This window comes from Polyodon spathula, chromosome 9 (assembly GCF_017654505.1).
Source record: "Polyodon spathula isolate WHYD16114869_AA chromosome 9, ASM1765450v1, whole genome shotgun sequence".
In the NCBI taxonomy this organism is placed as follows: domain Eukaryota; kingdom Metazoa; phylum Chordata; class Actinopteri; order Acipenseriformes; family Polyodontidae; genus Polyodon; species Polyodon spathula.
Window position 1 is genome coordinate 38,220,273 of NC_054542.1, and position 24,214 is coordinate 38,244,486.

Sequence of the window (24,214 nt, forward strand, 5' to 3'; positions counted from 1 at the left end):
TCAACCCTTTAAAACACAGGGCTGAGATGACAGCTATCACAAGGGTATTTGTTTTCATGTACTAGGAACTGGGCAACATGCCAACCTGGGTCCTTGAAATGAAATGAAATGCCAGTGTCCTTGTCAAAAATTCAACCTGCACTGTTTAAGATCATTCTAACTTTAAAAAAATGAATGTCTAGCTTTAATGCATTTCAGTATCTGTCATCTGTAGAATACACACATATATATATATATATATATATATATATATATATATATATATATATATATATATATATATATATATATATATTATATATATTTTTTCAGATTGCTTATGTTGGAATACTGCACACTTTAAACATCAATATATAAGCAGGGAAAGCAAACTGTAAACTTTTGCTACCACTTGTATAACGAGAGGGATACAACAGAGGATTTAATCTTAGGCAAGGCGGTTTAGCTGTCCAACAGACCACAGATAAAAGGACTGGATTTATTCACAATGAAAACCTGGGTACCATACTTTCGTAAACATTATCAAACAAACCAACTGTCCAAATCCACCATCTGAGGCAAAGGACAGCACTTGTATGCATTTATTGATTGATGTATTTGTTGATTTGTATTTAACTTCAAGCAGAAGGAGTCTCGTGCCTCCTTGGCTTTGCACACGCTCCTTTTTGTACATGCGAGTGCGTGTGTGGTAAGGATTCTGTCACACAATTGAGACTTAGCAGCTGTTTTGTGTTTTGCAAATCGAAAATCAACTTCAAAAGAAAAAATAAATACTGGATATACACACACACACACACAAAATGAATAGAAATACAGACCGTGTGTTCAAGACTCGATTTGGCTTTGGAGCCCCCCCTCTCTTAAAGAAAAATCCTGTATTAACCTAGTGCAAACTGCCCCCCCCCCGCCCCCCACAAAAAAAAAAAAAACAAACAAACATTAAAATAGTGTATAAAATGGTGCAAGAAAACTCAGTTGAAACACTGCCTTTTAGTCAACTAAAAACCAGTGGTATTTGTGTGTGTGTGTTTGTGTGTGTGTGAGAGAGAGTCCTTTTTGTGTTGATTTGGGCCCACTCCACTCTGAAATGTATCCACAAGGCTAAGCCATTGTTGCTGGTAGCAGTGGGCTGCCAAAGTGCCAATCTAGGGATTTTATGCATGTCTCTGTTGCTCTTCATTGGTCATGTTATCCTCCAGAGTAGAAATCCCTTCAAAAGCTAGTCCTGTAGAGTTCTGTGCTGCAGTCACTGTCACTACTGTGTGTAAGAGAATTAAGACTAGAAAGCACAGTTTAAGCCTGCTGTTGCACAGTCTGGATGCTGCAGAAGTTGCAAGCGATGTCCTATGATGACACACCATTGAGTCACTTGTCTTTATTGTCCCTTTGGATTGGTTATCTGGTCTAAAGTCCCATCTGACATCACAGCACTCTGGTTCTGCATCGGTGGGATGGTTTTCTAAAATCCCTGTGAGGTAAAGAAAAATAAAATGAATCCACAGCACCTTTAAGTTTCATAATATTTCAAGAACCTAAATAGTAATGACCTTAGCAATATCTAATATCTGAATGATTCAAAAAAACTTTGGTAATTCATCACGAAGTCTACATACTGCCACTGACTTAACTAGAATGTGTGAACCAAAGTTTTAAAATTCAACATCTAACTCAGAATGTTAGAATCTTTGTAGCATTTCGTCAGTGTTTCTGATAAGGCCGGAGAGTTCAGCTGGTTGTTCCTGTTTGTAAAGAAAAAGGTAGGCAAGCTAGTGCCTAACTTCAATTCCAGTCACAGCTTCCTGCTCAACCCACCCTTTAACACTAGTATCCCCTAACTACTCTGGGAAGGGGGGGACTATGTCTAAAACAAAACTAAAACTTTCCTCAACAAAGCCTTCTCTCCTGCAAAGCATGGAGAGCATCTAACGAGCTATACTCTCCTACCTAGTTATAATAGCAATCAATTAACCATTTTATCCTTTTTATTCTGCATTTCATCTTTCCCTCTAATGGCAGGCCTCCCATTCAAACCAACACATTTTCATATGTTGTGAATTTTATTGACCCTCATAAATGTTTCAGAGGTACCAGTGATGGTAATGATGTCCAATCTTGGATATATTTATAACCTGATTGATTAACAGAACAGGTTGCAGCTAGTTTTGTAAACTAATTGTATTGCAGTCGTTTTTCATATGTGTGGTTGACCTGCCCCGTTGGAGGGGAAGTAAAAAGCATTTTATCTTCAAGGGTAGGTTTTTTAACCCATCCATATCCAACCCACAAAATACTTGCAATATTTAAAATTTGTAGATAAATTCTCTATTATAAGTCTACAAGGTGTGTGTATGTGTGTGTGTATATATATTTCCACTGTTTCTAACAGCTTGACATATTTGTTTTTTTTTTTTTTGTTTTTTTTTTTTTCTGTATGTAGTAGCTATGAATTGTATATCGGCTTCAAATTCTCTATTTATCTACAGCCATGCCAGCAGTATCTGACAATATACTGTATATATTTTTTTTTTCCAGTTGTCTGTAATTTTTAACAACAGTTAAAATAAATTTAAACTGTAAGTCCCCTCTAATTTACTTGCTATTAATGTGAACTAATTTGCCCTTTTTTTAATCGCAAAACTTAAATTGCTGCTGATATATACTGTACATTTTTGCAACAGTTAACATGCTATCCTTTCGAGGAATGACTTTGTCTAGATTTTCTTGAAAATTGCAAACAAAAGTCTGTGATTATAAAAGGATATACAGTGTTTAGCACACTCCCCTTTGAGAACTGAAGGGTACTTGTGGGAGTATAGTGTACATTAAACCAATGTTTGATGAATACAGTGTACCTGAAGCAGTGTTGCAAACAGTGCTTGGATGGGTTACCTGTACAAATAAAACTTGGACTCCCTCCATAGATAAGATCGTCATTGTCTGGCAATATAAACGGACACCTCCTCTGCACTTCCTCACAGTATTGCTTGCAAGGTATTTTCTTACTGCAGTGAAATTGCGTGGTTTCAAAATACTGGTAACACAGCCACGGTTTGTAGACAGTCTGGAAAGACAGGAATTGAGTGGGTGTAAATTAGGTTCATACTCATTAATTGAAGATTATTGTACTGGACAAGTTTATCCCTGCCCCAGGATCATGGGGATCAGGATATTGATTCTCCTCAGTGTCAGAAGAATCCACTTACTGTAAAAAAAACAAAACATAAAAAAACATGTATTTAATATGTAATAACTTTCATACAATGCAAAACACTACACTATTTCCAGAAATAAATGCTAGCATATATTTGTTTAGAATCCATTATTATTATGCATCTGTAAACATCTTTTTAAAGGTAATGACAATTAAAAAAGGGATAACAATTACACTATATATATATAATTTTATTATTAAAGACTGGAGAGAAATAAATACCAACGTAATCCAGCCCTAATTAGAACAGATCCTTCAATTAAATAATTTGTACACTCCATGTAGAATAAGGAGGCTCTTTATTTGCTGTTAGAGACAGAATCTTACTCCAGCACTGAAGAGAAGGGTAAGAGGTGCCTATACAATAACACAGATATAAAACAGTAGACCCAAATCAAGGGCAATGAATGCCTTCAAAACTATATATATATATGTATAGTTCCTATATATATATATATATATGTCCAGTTCCTTCTCTTCAATAGTAACTACAATACAATTATGCTAATAATTTTTGTAATTACACACATTTTTCACCAGTAGGTGCCATGTAGGAGCAGTAGTACTACAAGGTTATGCATGGCCCTAATCTAAAGTGCAACCATAGTTTGTTTAAAATGAAAGCTATCTGTACCTATAAAAAAAAAAAAAAAAAAAGTCAAACCAAACTTCAGAAATCATATACACTATACATTATATATACAAAAAATATAGTGCTTTATGGATATACTATGCAATTCTGAGATTTATAGGTTGTAGGGTTGGAACAATAATCAATTATCGTGATATTATTGTTCATTTGTTTGGTCTTTTATGCTTCTGAAGGTCATCTAAAGGTAAAAAGGATCAGCGTCACTGCTAATGAGATATCTTGTTTGTCTCCCATCCGGTAGACAACCGGTTTGTGCACAAATAGATGCTGTGGAGGGTGGGGTGGTAAAAAAATATATGTTAATTTATTTATGAATGTAATTGCGCATTGGAAAATCACCCTCTGTTGTCAGAGAGAACATGGTATGGCTTACATTTTAGAAGTCAACAACCAAAAAGCACATAGGAAAAAAGGAAAAACAGTGAAAGAACTACAGAAAAATGTACAATTAAATGGAAGTTAAGACATGAGTTTAGCTAATCATGGTTATAGTGACTATTTATTATTGGTATAAATCTAATTTGTTAATTTTGCTTAACTGAACTACAGAAGAGCTTGTAGCTCACATACTTAAACTCATGCAGCTGCAGGGGGCAGAACAGGACTGATTGTTTAGTTCAATGTCAACTGCCTAGATGGAGGGAGGAAGCTTGTATGTCTGCAGCTGAAGCTACTGTATAGGAAATGTGAACATGTAACTGGAAAACCAACAAGCTAAGTTATCTCATAAAGTATTGACCACAGACACAGAAAACATAAAGGAGATAACTTCTTACATATTCTGAGAAAAGGTTTTATTGTGATGTGGTGATTGTGATTGATTTGTAGTTTGATATTAAGGTTCACATCCTTTTTCCGCCCAAGGTGGCTGCATAATGCATTTTGTATTATACAGTATACTGTATGCAGGGTCGCAATATGGTATTGATGTTGCTAGCATTCGGGTCAGAAGAAAAGGCTTCTTAATTTCCTTTGTGCAAATTAAACTTGAATGTCTTTCAATTTTTTACATTTTTTTTTTTTATTGATGACTCAGTAGATAAGATAACAAATATTTAGAAAACAAATATTTTTTTGTGAAACAAAAATATAACCTGTAAACTATTATTACTAATTTGTAAGAAGATGTACCATTTATATAATAAATTACAACTTGGCATTAAATAGTACTAATCACACTTCCACTACACAGTCAGACCTGTATATAAGGAACCATAGGCTGCATGTTCAGCCTTGTGGAGGATGGGGCTTGGTAGGAGTGCTATTGTGTTGCTGCCGATAGCAGCCAAAAGTTAAAAATTGTCATTGTTTGCTAAAGCTACTGTGTTTTGCTTTATTTTTGTTAATTAAAAGTACTTAATAGCATCACTGTTTCAACAAATGCTTGATTTCCTACTTTTTTGCCTGATTGCTTTTGTCTAATCTTTACACTACCCCATCGCCTAAATGGGAGTCCTGCAAATTTCTCACTTGTGGCCATTTCTATCTGCACATGCGTTAGCACAGTACATTATTAAAATGTGTTTCATTTTAAAAGAGTATGACATTCCTGCTTATTTTAGACAAGGAAACCACACTGCATCTTTAAATCTCTGCAAAGAACTGCTAACGTGCAAGTCCAGGTTTTACCTGACCTGGTTTTCTAGTATTATGTTACACATGGGTTGGAATTCCAAACACTGTACTGTTATTCACTTCTGTTTCAGAAAAGTCCTTGGAATTATGTTAATTATGTTTCCTTTGTGGTAGACACTGAAATTGTTTTTGATTGTATTGATTAAATTGTTTTCAATTGTTTTTCGTAGGCTTATATCAGGAACAACAAGTCTGGGCAAGGGTGCAATATGATGTACAAATCAGTAAAGAAGAAGAAACTAGAGAACAAATGCATAAAATAGTTTAAAAATGTATTTCAACCGCATCCTTGTGTCATGCATAAAAGTAAGTCTAAGGCAACACATTTTTTATCAAAAATTGTTGACAAGAAAAAATTAACAAGGACTGCATAGGACACAAAAGGCAATGAAGAGGTTATTTCTCTTTACAATCCATGATGATTTACAGACTGCCTCAAAACTGATTATTATTATTATTATTATTATTATTATTATTATTATTATTATTATTATTATTATTATTATTATTATTTGCCAGTGATGTATACTTTTTTGGTTAATGCTGAAAAATATGCCTATCAGAAACTATAGCTTATTTTTTCTAGTAGACAAAGTTTTGTGACACCTATACATGATAACCTTACGCATCAGAAATAATCTGACTTTTGGGGCACTTTTTAGTTTCTAATTCACATGCACTGTCTGTTTACGCCTTCTTTGCAAATGGCTACAATCATACCAAGTTCCTCTATTGATTTGAAAAACACGCTTCACCCTTTTCTTGGGGTGTTAGCAGAAGTACAGAGACATAGCCTCATTAATACAAAAACGTGAGTGATTTAGCAAGATGGACAGCCTCTTATATTTTAGACATGTTCAGACTAGGTGCTCTAAATAATTACAATCATTATAAAATTAGATCAGCATTTACAGAATGATGGTTACAGGTGATAAATATTTGTATTATTGATTGATTTATATATTTGTGTTATTGAAGGGTACATACATTACAAGTCAATGTAAAGGTAACAGTGGGCAAGCACCATTATTCTTGCTCTTGTGCTTCCGTTTGTGATAATTTTTACTAAATAAAGGCCCAGGTTGTCCAGAACTGAGGACTTTCATGTCTAACCTTGTCATATCTTCTCTAAGCAAGCAATGCATAACAATACAATTGTACAATCACTGGTAGGAATTCAAATGAGTACATTTACCTTTTTTGAACTGACATTATATATTAAGTATTGTCACATGTGACCCTCAAACCCCTTTCTCTCTTTTATAAGATATTGGTACCTTCTGAATGGAAGGCCTATGCAGCCAAAGTAACTGGTCCTTTATTCTGGAACCAACTTCATTTCTTGGGCGGGTGGGGGTTCCCTACTGATAATGGGCATAGTAATGAGGCTTGGGAACCCTTTGATACGAAAAATAATGAATTCTGGCCAACTCAGACATTTTGGATAGAAGGAATATCTAACAAAATAGCCCTCTGATCAAATTGAAATGTAAAAATGAAATAGTTATCAGTCCAGAACCATTACTCCCTGTGGGTAACTCTCTTTGAAAAGGGGGACAGACAGGCATGTGTCCAGACTAATATGCAAAGATGCCAAAGTGGGTTGTCACCAGCAGAACCAAAACCGTGTATGTACCCATATGGTAAAGCATTGTAGAATAATGTTTTTGTATGCCCCTGATGATCCACATGTATTATCCTTTACCCATTTAACCCTTTGCAGTCCTATGTTGGACCAGGTCCAACATTACAATTTTCTCCTTCCAGTCTAATGTTGAACCCTGTCCGACATTATCAAAAAGACAAAGCACAGATCTCTAGTCGTTTTTTCTCCTGAAAAAGCAGAGAAAACCTTTCAATGGCCGAGTGAGACCAATAGGAGCCGAATGAAACCAAAAAAAAGGGCATATCTCATAGCCCCATCCACTACAGAGATAACACGGACATAACAAAGGAGGTAGCTGCTTCTTCATCCAGCACTCAAAGAATATCACACAGATTTGCAGAGCTTTCTGGAGATGTTATAGTGATAGAATAATGACTTGGATCACATTATTGAGGAGTTTGGTGATAAATTGAGTGAGGAGAGGATTTATCAGTATGCACGTCTATAAAGAGATATGTGAAAAATTCAGCGAACAAAGGATGGGGCTTGGCTGTAGATACAGTACTGAGTGTCCTTTTGCAATTCAATGCATTTTAAACCTGTTTTACTCTGAAAAAATATATATTTTAAACAGTGCATGTAAAATAAACAGTGTGTATGAAAATAAATTGGACCTGACGCGCCTGACAAGCGATGAATAAATGGACTGCAAGGGTTAAATGTTAAAATAGACAATGTAAGAATTGAATGTTGGGGATGTGATGAGACTCACCAGGTGAGATGGGGTCATCTGTGAAAGTTAGAATGTAAAGAGGGGATAATTGCAACAAGGGTTCAGATATCTTGTAGATACCAGGTAACTGATTTAGTAAGACACACTTGTGATGCGCAGCACTGGATTCCTGACCATGTGGTGGCTTTTAAGGAACCTTTGAGAACAGAACCAGAAAAGGATTTCCAATCCTGCTAGAAATGCTCCGATATCTTGGACGCAAACTGTGTCCAAGAGACCTTTGGAAGAAAACGAACCTTTAAGGGCAATAATATTATTGTATAGTTCTGTACTGGTTTAGAAAATGTTAAAAAGCTACAAGCAGAAATATTATTGCAGAAATCTTTACTAGCCTAAATATAAACACTAACATAATTCAATAACCTTGATGGGGCCTCTTGGAACATGTAGCTAAGTTGCAACTTAGGACAAGGAGCCCCTCGCTTTTTATTCTTATCTGTAAAAGTACTAGGATTTTCATGGTACCAGAAAAATATGTTTTAACAACCAAGGCGAAACTCACTTGCAGACCAAGTTTTTTAACTCAAGGGCCCCTCGCTTTTATATTTTCTTATCTTAATAAGCAAGAAGAACTCTATGGTACAAGAACATATATTATTCGTTTTAGAGAAAACCTCACATAGTCTTATCTTAGAAAAGTGGTAGAATGCCTGGTACCAAAAAGTATATCATTAATTTTAGAGATAACAAACTAGATATTTAGGTTAAATTAAGCCTTCTGACGCATGAAGGGAGAGAAAAAAATCCTACACATATTGGAGCAAAATTACAATTAGTTATCAGCCAAGCCTAATAACACAAGCCTGTGGTCCACCTTTTGAAGACCTCTTTGCGAAGCTGACTGCTGGTGTTGTATTCAGAGTCTCTTGTTTGATGACTGTCTTTTCTTTGTTCTGTTTTATATTTTGACATATTTCTCTGCAGAAATTTTTAACAATTTTTTTTTTTTTTTTTTTTGTTCCTGGGTAGTAAGTGTTATTTCCTAATTGCTTATGCCTCAAAAGTATAGAAAATGGTTATTATTCCCCACAAACTTTGCTTTTGTGACCAAGACAGTGATATTTTTAAATTTACCTATTTTCCAGAACATTACAGATAGATTCAGTGCTGAGTAAACTTGGAGTAACTTCTAGAACTTTCTAGAACTTTCCAGTAATATAAATAGTAGTATAAATACAGGGGCCTTAAGCCCACCAGTTCAGTTTATTTCCAGCTGCCTAAGTGGATACATATCTGCATTTTTCTGAGATGGCATCAAGGGGTTGCAAGCATCCGGCAGACACATTTTGCTATGTCTGCGGCCAATTTATCAAGACAAGAGCGAAAAAGTACTCCGTGGAAGCATCTGTTAAGATGTATGAGGCCTACAAGGCATATTTCGGCATGCCTGTCGGGGATCAAGACAAACCCTGGGCACCTCATTTCACCTGCGAGCACTGCAAAAAAACGCTGGAAGGTAAGATGGACAATTGTTGCTCGGAATTTTATGTTATAAAATTTGTTAAAATTTTTAAAATTGTAAAAGTTTTTAATTTTTAAATGTTTTACAATTTTCAATGTTATTGAAAATATATATCATATATGAAAAATGTTGCGAGAATCTCTTACACATTAGTTATGGGTGAAATAAATGTATTTTTGTAGGATGGTACAGAGGGGAAAAGAGAGCCAAGAAGTTCGCTATCCCAAGAATTTTGCGGGAACCCACTGACCACTCAAGCAACTGCTACTTCTGCATGGTGGACTCTTCCAAACGTCGGACTGGCAAGAATGCACCTGCTATCACGTATCCGGACCTTCCTTCATCCATCGCCCCGGTGCCACACTGCCATGAGCTCCCCGTACCCACTCCTCCGGAGAGAGAGCAGCCGTCTTTAGAAGAGAGCAGCAAGTCAGAGAGCGAGGAAGACGTTGTAGATCCAGATGACAATTTCAGAGGTGGAGCTGAGGAGAGAAACCCATACTACCCCAACCAAAAAGACCTCAACAACTTGATTAGAGATCTTGGTCTCACCAAGTCCAATGCCGAGCTTTTGACGTCTAGGCTCAAGCAGTGGAACTTGTTGGATGAAAGTGTGCAAGTCGCAGATCAGAGGAAGCGTCACCAACCTTTTTCCAGCTTCTTCACCTGTCAAGATGGGCTCTGCTTCTGCCACAATGTGACCAGTCTGTTCGAGGCAATCGGAATCGCCTGTAACCAGAATGAGTGGCGCCTCTTCATTGACAGCTTATCCAGGAGCCTCAAAGCCGTGCTGCTCCATAATGGTAATAAGTATGCATCTCTTCCCCTGGCTCACTCGGTGCACCTCAAAGAGGATTACAACAGCATCAAGACCTTGCTGGACGCCTTGAAGTATGAAGAGTACGGCTGGGAGGTCATAGGAGACTTCAAAATGGTGGCATTCCTGATGGGTCTCCAAGGCGGTTTTACCAAGTTTCCCTGCTATCTTTGCCTTTGGGACAGCAGGGACACCAAGGTACACTACCACAGGCGGGACTAGCCACAGCGGACCGAGTTCTCTGTGGGGAGGAACAGCGTCAAGTGGGAGCCACTGATGGACCCCCGGAAGGTGCTGATGCCACCACTGCACATCAAATTGGGCCTTATGAAACAATTTGTCAGAGCTCTAGATAAGGAGTCGGCAGCCTTCAAGTACCTTCAAGACTTCTTCCCTAAGCTGTCTGAGGCAAAGGTCAAAGCTGGTGTCTTCGTCGGACCACAGATAAAGAAGATCCTGGAGTGCAGTGAATTCCCCAAGAAGCTCACTAGTAAGGAGAAAGCGGCTTGGAATAGCTTTGTCGCAGTGGTTCAGTGCTTCCTGGGCAATCACAAGGCTGAAAACTATGTGGAGCTGGTTGAGGCTCTAGTGAAGAACTACAGCACAATGGGCTGTAGGATGTCCCTCAAAGTCCATATCCTTGATGCTCATCTTGATAAATTCAAGGAGAACATGGGAGCGTACTCGGAGGAGAAAGGTGAGCGCTTCCACCAGGATATACTGGACTTTGAACGCCACTACCAAGGACAGTATAACGAGAACATGATGGGAGACTACATTTGGGGGCTGATTCATGAAAGTGATTTACAGTATAATCGTAAATCTCGAAAAACTACTCACTTCTAAATCTTTTGTAGTCATTTTTGTATTACTTTAGTATAAATACATGTTAATTTGGATTCATATGTTGTTTTTTTCTGACTTTATGTGAACGAAAAGACACAAATTCGCTCGTTTTCTCATTGGAAATAGGTAAATTTCAAAATATCACTGTCCTGGTCACAAAAGCAAAGTTTGTGGGGAATCATAGCCATTTCTATACTTCTGAGGCATAAGCAATTAGGAAATAACACTTACTACCCAGGAACAAAAATTGTGTTACACAGTGTTATTATCATTAGCTTTAGAGATGTTGTTATATTGTATGTATTAGTGTAAATGGATGCCTTAGACTGCCTGAGTTATGTAACCATATTGCTTTATAGTATTAATGCTGTTAGTTTGCAAAGACATCAGACTGCCTTGGTCTGTGATCACTCGATCCATTTAAGCGCTAATAAACCAAAGGCATGAATTTACACTGTGATTCGTTAAACTTTAAATGTCTGCGAAATTATTCTTGATTAACTTTTGTCTGGGTATGTGAAAATCTATATGCCACTATATGAAGAACACATTATAGGAGTTTATTCACTCGAGTTGTTCTCCTGTTTGCCTCCCTTTATTCTGTTAGAGAATTTAAAAAGTGCTTGAACGTGACAGTATTCTACTAGTACTAAGTGCCGAAGAACTAACTTTCACTATATTGAAAGCCATCTTCTCTGTTCTGTACTTCAACTGTATAGCAGGCAATTCTACAAGTGGTAATGGTGAAAAAACGATGAGTTCATAAAACAATCCACTGAAATGGTACACAGCTAGAGCTCTGTCCAGATTGTATTTACGTTAGTAAAGCTATAAGGTCACTGGGAACAAAATACTTTTGTTCATAAGTTTGAACCCATTTATCCAGAACATGAAGTGTCATATAGCATGCAATGGTATTGGCTGTTAGGAATCCATTTCAGAAATTTGATGTAGAAAGATCACTGCTGCCAAAATGGAACATATATATATATATATATATATATATATATATATATATATATATAGTGGCAGATTATGGGGAAGACTAGGAAAATATGTAGTCCAGGCAGGGAAAAAGGACTACACCCCCCAGAATGCCACAGGACTGAGCCAGGAACAGACAATCATTGTCACCTGCCTGTGATTAGCAGGCAGGTATGTCAACGGGACAAACACAGAAGAACATAATGAAATTGAAACCATGACCCCTTATTATCTCTAAGAGCTTCTTGTTGAGCGATCTGGAGTGAAATAACAGCAAGAATAATTAACAAGGACGTACCTGGTATGATATATCTGGTTTTTGAGGACATGTCAGGTATGTCCAATAGCAATTAAGAGGTAATAGTATTGTAACGGGCACAGACGGCCTGGACCTGCCTCCCACTGCCAGAGGCTTCAGACGCTGCAGCTGACAGAGCCCTGCTTGTGGAGAGCCGAGCGGCAGGGGAGTGGGGTATGTAAATAAACACAAAGGACGCAAGGACTATGGGGTTTTGGAGAAAATTGTGTGGTTCTAGTGTATTTTTGTTGGTAGTTGTTCATTATTTCTGTATTTAATTGTTCTGTTCTCTCCAATGTTTAGTTCAAGTGATTGATAATATAGTACTGCTGTTGTTGTGTTTTGGGTGTGTGTCACCCTGGGAGCCAGTGCAGCGCTGAGGGGTAGGGAGGGGCTGCCTGTGACTGTGCTGACAGGGTGCGAGTGGTACTGAAACCTGCTTGTAACAAAGAGCTTTTAAGCCGACAGTGGTGTCTGCTGTCTCTCTCGGGTATAACCCAACAACAGCACTACAGTGTGTTTTCAAGACTATTAATAACCGACAGTTGGATCACCAAACCATTTACATTTTAACACATACACATACCAGCAGCGCTGATCAAGCATTTGACTGAGCAAGCACCTATTGCCTAAATAAAGTCAGTAGTGTAAGCCAAGGTAGAAGCCTCAAGGGAACAGACTGGCTCTTCCAGAGGAGCCAACTGAATAACTGGAAAAGGTTCAGTATTTATGTCAGTCTCACTTGTTTTGGTCAAAGTTGCTCAAAATTTGGGATTGATTGATAATGCTGTTACAGAAACATGAGATAATGATACACATGTGTTTAGTTCGGAAGCTGAAGATATTTTCCATCCATCTCATCTGCTTTCCTATTGTACCTGGATAACTCAGCATTAAGTGGCAAACAATTCAATTAACAAGTTGTGTAGAGTGTATTATGGCACTGTGTGCACTCCTCAACAAGTGAAAAGCAATATGTCTGCCTGGTTTCACAAGACAGGACCTGGGTTTGATCAGAAATTACTTATTTTATGAGAATATTAAAAAAAAACAAAAAAAAAAAACAGGAAAATAGTTCTACTATTACATTTAGCACTTACTTGTTTATTCCAAACTGTGATAATTCATAATGCTACTGCAGCTCATTAAAGGTTTATCAGAGATCCAACATACCTCCAGTAACTAAATAGGCATATCCCCTGCAAACCAGAAGTTCTTTATGAAGATTTTTTTTTTTTTTTTTTTTTACAAGGAATACAAAACATTATTTCATAGAAAATTCTAGGTTTTAAATGTGCCTTTGCAGTGGAGGACTGACGCCTGAGGCTTTCGATCTAAACAATGCTGTGGCTGTGTGAGGTTACAAATAATATGTTAGTGATATACCTGCATTCCTTAAAACAAGCTACAAATAAACTAAAATACAGCTGATCTATACTTAGTACTTGTGCATTGATAATTGCCATAATTGTTACGAATACTAGGGTTATCCAAGTAATCTGCACATCCCACAGCCTGGAAGATTGATTAAATAACTTAAAACTGTCTCTTAATGGGAAGCAGTTTATATCTATCAACACAGTCAGGTTGAAAGGCATGTTCCTGTTTTGTGAATTGAACATGATAATGTACTTGATTAAGAGTTGAAGGATGTGATTGATTCTGAATAACCCAGGCAACTGTGAGATAACAATTCTCTCCCACTGATAAACCAGGGACGGATTTGTTGTGTTTGAGTTTGACTGATTAACATTTTATAACTGACAAGAAAATCATAGATGTGAAATACTAGTCGTTTTCTTTTTTCTTTAACCTGATTTACCTGAGAGCATCAAGCCTCCATTAAAAAATGGATAGCAAATGTAACCCCTGTTATAAAATCTGCTTGCAATTGCCTTTCTGCATGAACTCCAAAGTGACTACAAAATAAATGCAACTCTAATAATCCAAAGGGATATGGAATTGTGGCAAACTAAATGTTAAGAAATACACTGCCTAATAGATGCAAAACTTAAGTATACAAGTATTGTGCAAAATGAATGGGAATTAAATTAATCATAATACCTTGAGGGAACTTGGGTTATAATGTACTCTGCTTCAAAGACATTGATATGTTTTATAAGGATCTTGTATGCCATACTTAATCCGCAACTTTAAATATTAACTCATAAATCACACACTGCCAACAAGAAGCTTACAACCTTTTTGGTGTCACTATAAAGCTAACCAAGTAAAATCATTTCAGCTTGTGTAAAATTGGCCCTTTATTACTACAAATATTTAGTATAATCAAATGCAAATTTTGGAATATGTTGTCCCACAATCTATCAAAAAGAAATTCAACTTTAATTTGAAACATTAACGCTAGGAAATGTACAATCAGGGAAGCTCTAGTTTTAAATATGCTTTCTTCATTTTGATTTTTATTACCATATTTCTAGATGAGGCGCTAAAGGATGCAAAAGAACAGCACAGCACAGCACATCTTGGTTTCAAGGATGCTCTGCTGTTTTCCTACAGGCTGGAACTTCCATGTGCTGATAAATTGACAGTGATGGATTTGATTCATTTTGGGACCATGTAAGTGTTGAAAAGTGGTACCATGAACAAATTCAGCTAGTTGCTAAAATATCACTGGTCTCCTATTTATAAAATCTATTCCCAGTGTTATAACATTCTACAACTAGAAGATGTTGTAAAAGCACAAAATAAATTATGCCTACTATTTCCCAACATGCAGACAGATAATGTTGTTTAAGTATGCAATAAGGCCCGGCTGGCCGTCCGTATATATTGAATATATGCACATCTTGGGGCATTGTGATTCGTCTTGTGCCTTCAACCCCTGAGAAGTCTGTATATTCAATGTATACAGAAGCCCCAAAGAGCCTTATAGCAGTTATAATCCAGATATAACAGTGGATTTGAAGGAAAAAAAAAAAATTAAATATTCTTACGCCAAATAAAGTAGTCTCTTTAAATAAAACACGTGAAAGAAACTAAATCATTTGATTGATATTGTGCACATTGCCGTTGAAAAAATACACCAGGGGGTGGAGTTGGGACAGCACTGAGTTATTTTTTTCTTCCTGTCAGTGCAGACACACTGAGAAGAACAGATGTGAGGAATACAAATAAATTCAATGACGTCTTGGATTTCAATAATTAGTTCATGGTCTGTGTCAGAGAGGGGTGGATAATGTGCACAAGTGTCTTTTTCTGTTTTTCTTTAGTATTTACAAACCACTAAAAATACATAATTTGAAGTGACAAAGTCAGGAAATGTGAGCATAAAGACAGCGCTTTATTTTTTTTGGTTTCTTATTTTTGTTTTGCCATCTTCCAGTTCACTTAATTGATCTTCATCCAAATCACCATGTCTCCTTACTACTTTAGGAATTTTTTGAAGGTAATTGGTCAATCAGTTTTATAGTTACAGCTGTGCATCTATAAATTAGTGTAAGCAAGAAGGCTACCCAAAATTCTGTGAAGCAGCGCAGTGATTTAGAATGTGTTGCAAGGCTCCAACTGTCCATATTCATCCAATATATGGACAGCTGGAACCTTGATTGACCAATCACATTGCTTGTTTCACATTCCATTATGAGCCTTGTATTACAGCACCCTATAGACAATAGAATTTTGCAAGTACATCTGAAAATAAAGGCAAACCAAGTTTACCAGCTAAGTTCAAACCTAATTATTCATACCTAGGAAAACGCTGAGGAAATCAAAGAACTACCATTTCCTGATATAATTGTGTCCTAAAGGAGTAAAATAATTATAAGTGTATTGAATAATTTGTCAGTCACAGATGACTGCCTCAAGCCACTATTCAACTAAACTACAAAGCCTGTAATCATAGATCATGTCATATTCTACTTTCACTGAAATATTTATGTAACATTAGGCAAACAATCTTTCAAAGCACATTTATATTTGGCTTAATATGTATGGTAATCAATTTGATTTGTAATTAGTTCCCAATGTAATATGTAACTTAAGTAACATTGACCTAATACTGTTTAATACAATAAATAAACTGTTCCAAAACCTTTATTCTTAATATCCATGATTTTATAGACAAAATGCACAAAATAGAGAACAAACCAGTACTAGTGTAATTGGTAGAAGCCATCTTGTCAAAAATGTGAACTTTATGTTATTTGGAAATTTATTTTTTTAAAAGCAGATCATAATTGATTACTATGTCAATCGATTACTGAGATGAATATATTGCATGCCCAAATAACAATTAGTGTAGAAAAGTATTTTGCCAGGTGTTATCTGTTCTATAGGGCTTTGTTTTCAGTGTTCACAAAATACCATAATAAATCTCTCACAACTTATTAATTCAGGACTTAGGCACTGCAAATTATGTTTTGTTACGTTTTTGTTTAATTTTGTTGAACAAATGCTAACAAAGCTTATGACAATACCATTATATATTTGTCTTATTATTATTTTATTATTATTTGACAACACCGAGACTTTTTGTAACCACAGTAACACACTTCCTGATGTTTGAAGGCACTTGGCCTACAGAATTGCATCTCAAACCAGACCCCGGTGTGTAGTAAGATATTTCCTGTCATGTGTTATGGTTGGCATATATGTAAGACTATATATTTGTTGTTTGAAAAAGTATTTTAAATGGTGATTGTGGCAGTGCACATGTGTATGTGTTGGTGTGGGGAATAATGGGTTGGCAGGGAAGGGGTTAAATTGCTCCCTGTCAAAACATGTGGGAATGTGGCTGGATCTGTCAAGTGATAAATGATTAATTAAGGCTCCAGCCATGGGTGTATCCATAGGGTGATCACAGGTGTTAGTTAGATAGAATGGTTAAGGTAAATGTTGGTGAAGGTGAAGGTCTGTGTACAGTATTTACATCTCTGTCTATGTTTATTTACATTTCGTGAGTTTTTGTAGAACCTTTTGTTTTGGCCCATGTGTTGTTTTTTGGTGACCAGATTAGTCACTTAAACTGGGACAGTATGGCAATATTGTGAATAACTGCCAAGCTACAGGGAAGCCCTAGGGTTTTTATTTTACTTTGACAATGTTTGATCTAACATCATATTGAAAGTGAATGCAGAGACTCGTGGTGATATTAAGAGTTCAATCTTTTACTTAAAAAAAAAAAATGTTAATAAATGATCTTATTATCTGTGTAATTCCATTTCTACACAACAAATATTGTTATTACATTACACAGCAGCAATTCAATAATATCAAAGTTCAAGATTCTATTGTATTGCTGATTACTGAAACAAATTTAGTCCCTTTTCTGCCAAAGAAACATTTTCTCTCTTAGATTTCCGCTTGCCATCTTGTTCCACCTCCATTTGTATGTTAACCTACAGTGCCCAATCTGCAAACCAGGCCCTTCCTGTATCAAACCATTATATATCTCAATAATTATATTTATAAATGATTACTTCATAGAATCTATTTCTCAAAATACATTTATTTCAATAGAAAATATGTTTCCAAATACATTTGGAACATTTTACAACCCCTCCTATTGTTGTGATGGGCTATTTTGATGCATTGTTCAAACCACAAAAAGCTTCAGTGCACTTGCATTGTAAACATGACACGGTGATGTGACACGAAGGTGTTGATACAGATACATATGAAGCAAACCCATTTACATGCAGATATACAAATATCATGGATGAAGAGAATAGTTCCAACACAAATTGTACCTGTATGAGCTGTTATTGATGACTCTTCGGGCAGCGAGAGTGATGAGTCAGACAAGGATAGCCACCAGTTTGTTTTAGCAACATGGATAAACCTGTCCATGATTGGTTGAAAATATGACCATTGACTGTTCAGTAATTCTCCAGGTTTGCACGGCGCTGTAGAGCCGCTTTTTAATGGTACTGGTCGTTCAACCTTCCCTTTAGTAACAACAAGTGTCATTGTACTGTAATAAGTTAGATATGGTAACACAGCAGCCTGCAGGAAAATACAATATTCTGTTACCGGCACAACGATGCTCTGGGGAAAAAAAAAAAAAAAAAAAAAAAAAAAACGAGATGAAATGAGCATCCCAAGAAAGGTTCTGGGGAGACTGGGATCAGTGTTCCAAAAGTGGAACTGTCCCATCAAAAACAGAACATCTGGTCACCTTAAGCTTCCTTGTCTCTGTCTCCTTCCTCGTGGAAACAGCTTGGCAGTGATGCTGTCCTGTCGCAGTGATGTTTTGTTATTTTATAGAAATATTATTTAGGAAACTTGCCTTAGGGAATTGAAAATAAGACGATGATAACAGCATGAGCTTTAGATGGATATGTTACGGACTGCCTTCACAGCAGGTGTCGTTTCTAGACAGTGATGTTTCTTAAGATTCATAACAGGAGAGGAAATACAACTGAGAGATATTTAAAGAAAATTCTCTTCTAGTTATGAGATATAAGTTATTGTGATGGAGAAACAATTTATAATGCATTTGAAGTTCAAAAATCCAATCCTAACAAGCCTTTTTTTTTTTTAATTAAAAGATATTATTTGACAAACAGTAGAGTTTTTTTTTTTTTGCAAGTCTGTGTTTCTTTGAAACAGTCTTAAACAAAACGTTCCAGTCGCAACATCAAAGCTTCAAACAAAACAGACACTTTAAAAAAAAAAAAAAAAAGGACAGCCTCACTTATAAAAGAGACATGACAAGATTCTTAACTTATAGCAGATGTTGTTTTACACTGTCCAGCTATGACAGACCAAAAACATTAATTTGGCAATAAACGTCTTAACTGGTAATGCGTATCTCACTGTAACACCTCCACTGGAACAGATGGCATTTCCTTGCCAGACAAACAAAGGCAAATCAACATCCAATGGACTAAAAGTTAAGACTTTTACATTATCTCAATTTAAAATCATTACAATTTTACTCTCATATCCTCGACAAATGCAGACTGTGACAGGATAGCTTGACGGCCCAAGGTGTTACTAGTAGGAATTAGATACTCAGAGACAGAAGCTGCAGTGAAGCGCTGTTGCACACACTTCATTTACCGAAACATGAACAAATAAAAACGTACAAAATAAAAAGGTACAGAAATGTACACAAAAAACTGCTGCCAGGCTGGGCATTCCCCTTCACTGAACAGACTCCAAAACACAGTACAAAACCTACAGGTCAAACTCACCAAACTCCCTTCTCTCAAACTCCCAACTCCAAACAAAGGATTGCTCCCTGCTTTTATATATGTGTTCAGTCCCTAATTAGCAACAATTACCTAATTGGGGAATGGTCTGCAATTGCTGGAAGGGGCAGATTTAACCCCATCCCTGCCAGCCTTACATTCCCCGACACACACAGGGGCTATTGCCCTGCCACAATCAACGTCAGCAGATTCCCTAGATAAGACAGAAACTATTTAAAATGACTAATAAAATAGCCTTATATTTCAAAAGAACCAATCTTAGTAGTATGTGGGCAGAGAGTGCTGCTGTTCACTGGAAGTGCTGTTCATTGGAAGTGGTTTTGCTTGCCTGATTGACTGGAGTCATGTGTCCTCCCACATTTTGCTAAGCATAGAATTGTGAATCTACCACAGACTGCGATGTGCATAACTTGGAAAAACTACAATGGGATGCATTTGAAACTCCCTTTGGGACATGGAAGTTTGTCAGTTTTCTTTTCCTGTTTATGTTTCCACAGCAACTGAAGAAGCCATTTTGAACTACCCAGAACTCTGCTGAACATCTTTGAAGGCTTTTTAGCTGGAACAAGGAGAAAAAGACTTTCACAGTGCCGCAAGGTGATCTGCTTCTTGTCTTGTTGTTAAATTACTGAAGCTTAACTAACAAAGCAATTAACAACAGACTGATCTTGCTGAAGGAGGTAACTAACCTTTTAAATTCTACTTGCTTTCAAATCTGCTTTCTGAAAAAGCTGTTTTTGTGACTGCAGAAAACTGAAAGACTACTACTGGAGACATCTCGCTGAGGAAGGACAATGCAACAACAAAGACAAATTTTTTTCTTCAGTTCCTTGAATGAACTTTCTTCAACACAACCAAGGCCAGATCACAGAACCGATCAAGGGACGCTTGCACAACCGCCCAATTTATAAAGAAAGGTAACTATGCGATTAATTGAATTCAAGCTGCATACATTAGGATAATAATATTGTTTAAATTATATTTTGCTCATATCTTGATTATTCATTTTTGTAACTTCTGAATAAATAAATTTTACATGTTCTATTTCGTTGTCTGTTCATTAAAACACTATCATGCATAAGGCATAAAATTATTAAATTGAGCCTTATCTCATGTGTTTTAAGTAAAAATGAATGTTCACAATTACTTAAGGAACCTTTGATCTCAGTTGAATAAGAACTTTGAATACGTGTATCTGTGGTGGACTAATTAAACCAGAGACATAAAACATAATTAATAAATATGCCTCACATTATATCCAAGTAACAAACAGTTGAATGTAAATGTATTTTTTAAAGTATACCATCCTCCTTTCATCCCATTATGTGTCCAATCCTCAATTTTTCAGTGCATGCAATATGATCAAGGACATAAAACATATACCTGTGTTACTTCAGCCATCTCTAATAGCACTCATTATGTTGGGAAACATTCTAAATTCATCAGGGCCATGACTAAGCAGAGACTTTTTAAACATGACTTTTTTCCCTCTGTTTTGTTTCTGTGTCTGTACATTTCAGTAGTGATCTATGAATGTTCTGTAAAATCAAGCATACATATTCCCTTTCATAGGGCTGTAGTTCAGAACTAGACAGAACAATTCAGACTTGGATCTGATCCAAAATTCAAATACTGGAGGCTATTTTACATTACAGTAGATGATGGCAGTTTCACGAGATGCCGCAAAACAGATCTTAACCATAGATCAAAACATACAGTGATTTTTTTGTGCAGGTCAAGATAGGTATTGTGCAGATATAATAATATTTAATTGTGAATTATGGGCCATTCCATATAAAACTTAATGTGGATTTTGACAGACAGCGAAGGAATTCGAGCTGTAAACCTCCCTCCCGACCATAAAGGGCGCTGTATAAGATTGGTGGAATGCTTCCTCCTAGATGAGCAACCTCGACTGTAGGCAGAAACCGGAAGGTGACCATATTAGATGGAACGCGTAGCTGCATGTACAAGGAAGGACTCCATTGCAATCATTCATGGGGCAGGCAGCAATTAGAGAAATTATGACGCTGGGTTGATTGCAGGGAGAAGTTTCATGATACAAAGGGGAAGCAGCTTCTTCAGTATGGCCCCTTACGCTGAGTAACTAATAAACTGGAGCACTGTCTGTTTGTTTTGTTCTGTGTTTTGCTAACAGAGTACAGAGCCAGGGAGCTGCGGCCAGCGAGCTACCACCAAAAACCCCAGCACCAACTTCACGGGAATGCACAACACTGCGGCAAGCACTGGAAAAGGGCCTGAGCACATCTCTGTGTGTGGACGTGGATTGCTAATTATTGTGTATATTAATAATTGAAGACTTCAATCTCACTGTTTACACCCCCCCACCCCCCCCCCCGAGCATTGTTGGTAAAGAGGCGGATTGTTTTAGTATGTTTACAGAATAGAAGTGATCGTTTTGCACTGGGACATTTGGTCTGGATATTATATTATTCACCCGCACCACTCACATCCTGACAATAAAAAAAATCATATGAAACAGGACTGAGCACAATAGTTGACATTCCAATTAACATGTAAAGGTGGCCTTTTAGAATTGAATTTAAATGCAGTTTACATAATTATTCCAATCTTTGACAAGCATTTCATTCATGAAGACATACCAGTTTCTTGTTGTACTGCAACACATCTTTTAAATAGTTATGTTTTCTCTTTTGTAAAGAAAGCAGTGTTGTGCATCCAGACATGTTAACCCCTAAGTGTTCATACCAGTGAGACCCATGCTGAAAAACCTTGGGAGTGATGAAAAACCATAACCTAGACCACTAGATTTTTTTTTTCTTGGGGGGGGGGGATGGGTGCCGCTTACGGATCAACATTTTTGCACATGGCTGACACAGCTACGCCACTGATTTAGATTTAATTACTGATTTAATTCTATCTTTGCAGTAAGGGGGGAGTTTGCATAGCAGATACAGGAATATAGAATGGTAATGTACACCTCTTCATGGTGACCCCCACTCACCCAAAATGAAATAATACGCGTGGACAGTTGTATTGGATTTACTGCTGTATCATGTATAAAGGACTTTGCAGCCTCCCAAACAATAACAAACTTATGCACAAACGTGAGAATCCAAAATTGTGAAAAACCATAAGTTTCATGGGTAAACCTTGAGACTTGACATCCATACGCATCTGAAAGGAAATAATTCTACAGATGGTAAAAAGCTAGAATATAATTATTTGTTTCAACTCGTCTCCCAATTTACCAGATCCCACATCCTCAAGGACAGTGTAAAAGCATAACCAATGGGTTTTGCCAGTTTGCAATACTGATGATTAATTGCTACAGCACAAAAGGCAACAGAGACAACAGACACCATAGCACCTCAAACTGGAATACTGTTTGTTCTACTTTCCAATGTATTTTCCCTGAGATGCGACCTTTGTTGCAGCACCCAGGTGGTTCCAACAAGCCTGTTCTCTGTGAGCAGACTAAGTTCAGCAGGTAATGTGAAAAAAAATCCCTTTCTCCAAGACAATGTATTGTTCAGTTAAACATGGTTTACTTTAAATATTTATATTCAGATGATGTGCTGCATACGAGAGGAACAGACACCCTTAGTCCTACATACAGACCCATTCTGTTTCTAAACTACTGTATAACATACCTCAAGCAATGCAATATATCAAATACTTTAATATTTCTCTTATTATAGTTAGATATTGTTATTCCACATACAGAACATACCAGATCTAAATACAGCTGCCCTAAAACATCTAACCTTGATATATAGAGCTTTTTCCATCACTTCCACCATGTATTTAGTAATTTTGAGAGATACTGTACAGATACCATTTTAGTAGTCTTTCATCAACCTTTCCTTATAAAAATGATATATGAAAAGGAAACTATTAAAATGCATTAGGGCTGCGGGCTTCCGAGTGGTGCATCCAGTAAAAGCGCTCTGCATGAGTGCAGGATGCGCCCTATAGCCTGGACGTCACCGGTTCCACAGCCGACCATGGACGGGAGTTCCCAGGATGTGGTGCTCAATTGGCTGAGCGTCGTCAGGGGGGGCCTAGGTCGGCAAGGGTGTCTTTGGCTCACCATACACCAGCGACCACTGTAGTCTGGCCGGGTGTCTGCAGGCTTGCCTGTTAGCTGCCCGGGAGCTGCGTTGTCCTCTGGTGCTGTAGCTCCTGGGTAGTTGGATGGTGACTCCGCAGCATGTAAAGAAGCGGTTGGCTGACGGTACACAATTCGGAGGACAACGTGTGTGTTTGTCTTCGCCCTCCTGAGTCAGCACAGGGGTGGTAGCAGTGAGCTGAGCCCAAGTAATAATTGATCATTTCAAATTGGGACAAAATAACTGGCAACAACTAAATTCTTTAAAAAAAAAAAAAAGCATTAGGACTAAATATATTGCTTTTTATATGGATCACAGATGCACAGAGTGTGATAAGCCAAGCACATCTGATTTCAGCCCTTTTTCTACTAATGACTCTCTCGCATTGAATCGGCTCTCGTCAGGCACAACTAAGGTTTCAAGAGGCTCATCTTGACCTTTCCTGCACATATTCTCCTTGACTGCAAATCTACATTTTATTTGTCACATTTAAAAACAGCATATCCTCGGCTCTACTAAATACACATACAGACCCTTATTTCTCTAACATTTCAGACAGGTTATACCTCCTTTTGTAAAAAGCCATCTTACACCACACATTCTTAGCTCAAATATTCTAAGGAAAATGGACTACAGAA

The 24,214-nt window shown here is 37.1% G+C and overlaps 1 protein-coding gene and 1 long non-coding RNA gene across 2 annotated transcripts in view; one reads left to right on the forward strand and one right to left on the reverse strand.

Annotated features, from left to right (window-relative positions):
• Positions 1-960: 960 nt before the first annotated feature.
• Positions 961-24,214, reverse strand: part of LOC121320800 (transmembrane protein FAM155A) — a 119,460-nt gene continuing 96,206 nt past the window's right edge. Inside the window, exons 3-4 of the mRNA XM_041259450.1 lie at positions 2,890-3,061; positions 961-1,468 (exon numbers count right to left, since the gene is read on the reverse strand). Coding sequence (XP_041115384.1) covers positions 1,155-1,468; positions 2,890-3,061 — 486 coding nt within the window. The 3' untranslated portion in view covers positions 961-1,154. The remainder of the gene's footprint in view (positions 1,469-2,889; positions 3,062-24,214) is intronic.
• LOC121320801 lies at positions 19,991-21,953 on the forward strand. The gene is made up of 3 exons (XR_005950881.1): positions 19,991-20,079; positions 20,232-20,399; positions 21,641-21,953. It is a non-coding gene; the product is annotated as an uncharacterized LOC121320801 (long non-coding RNA).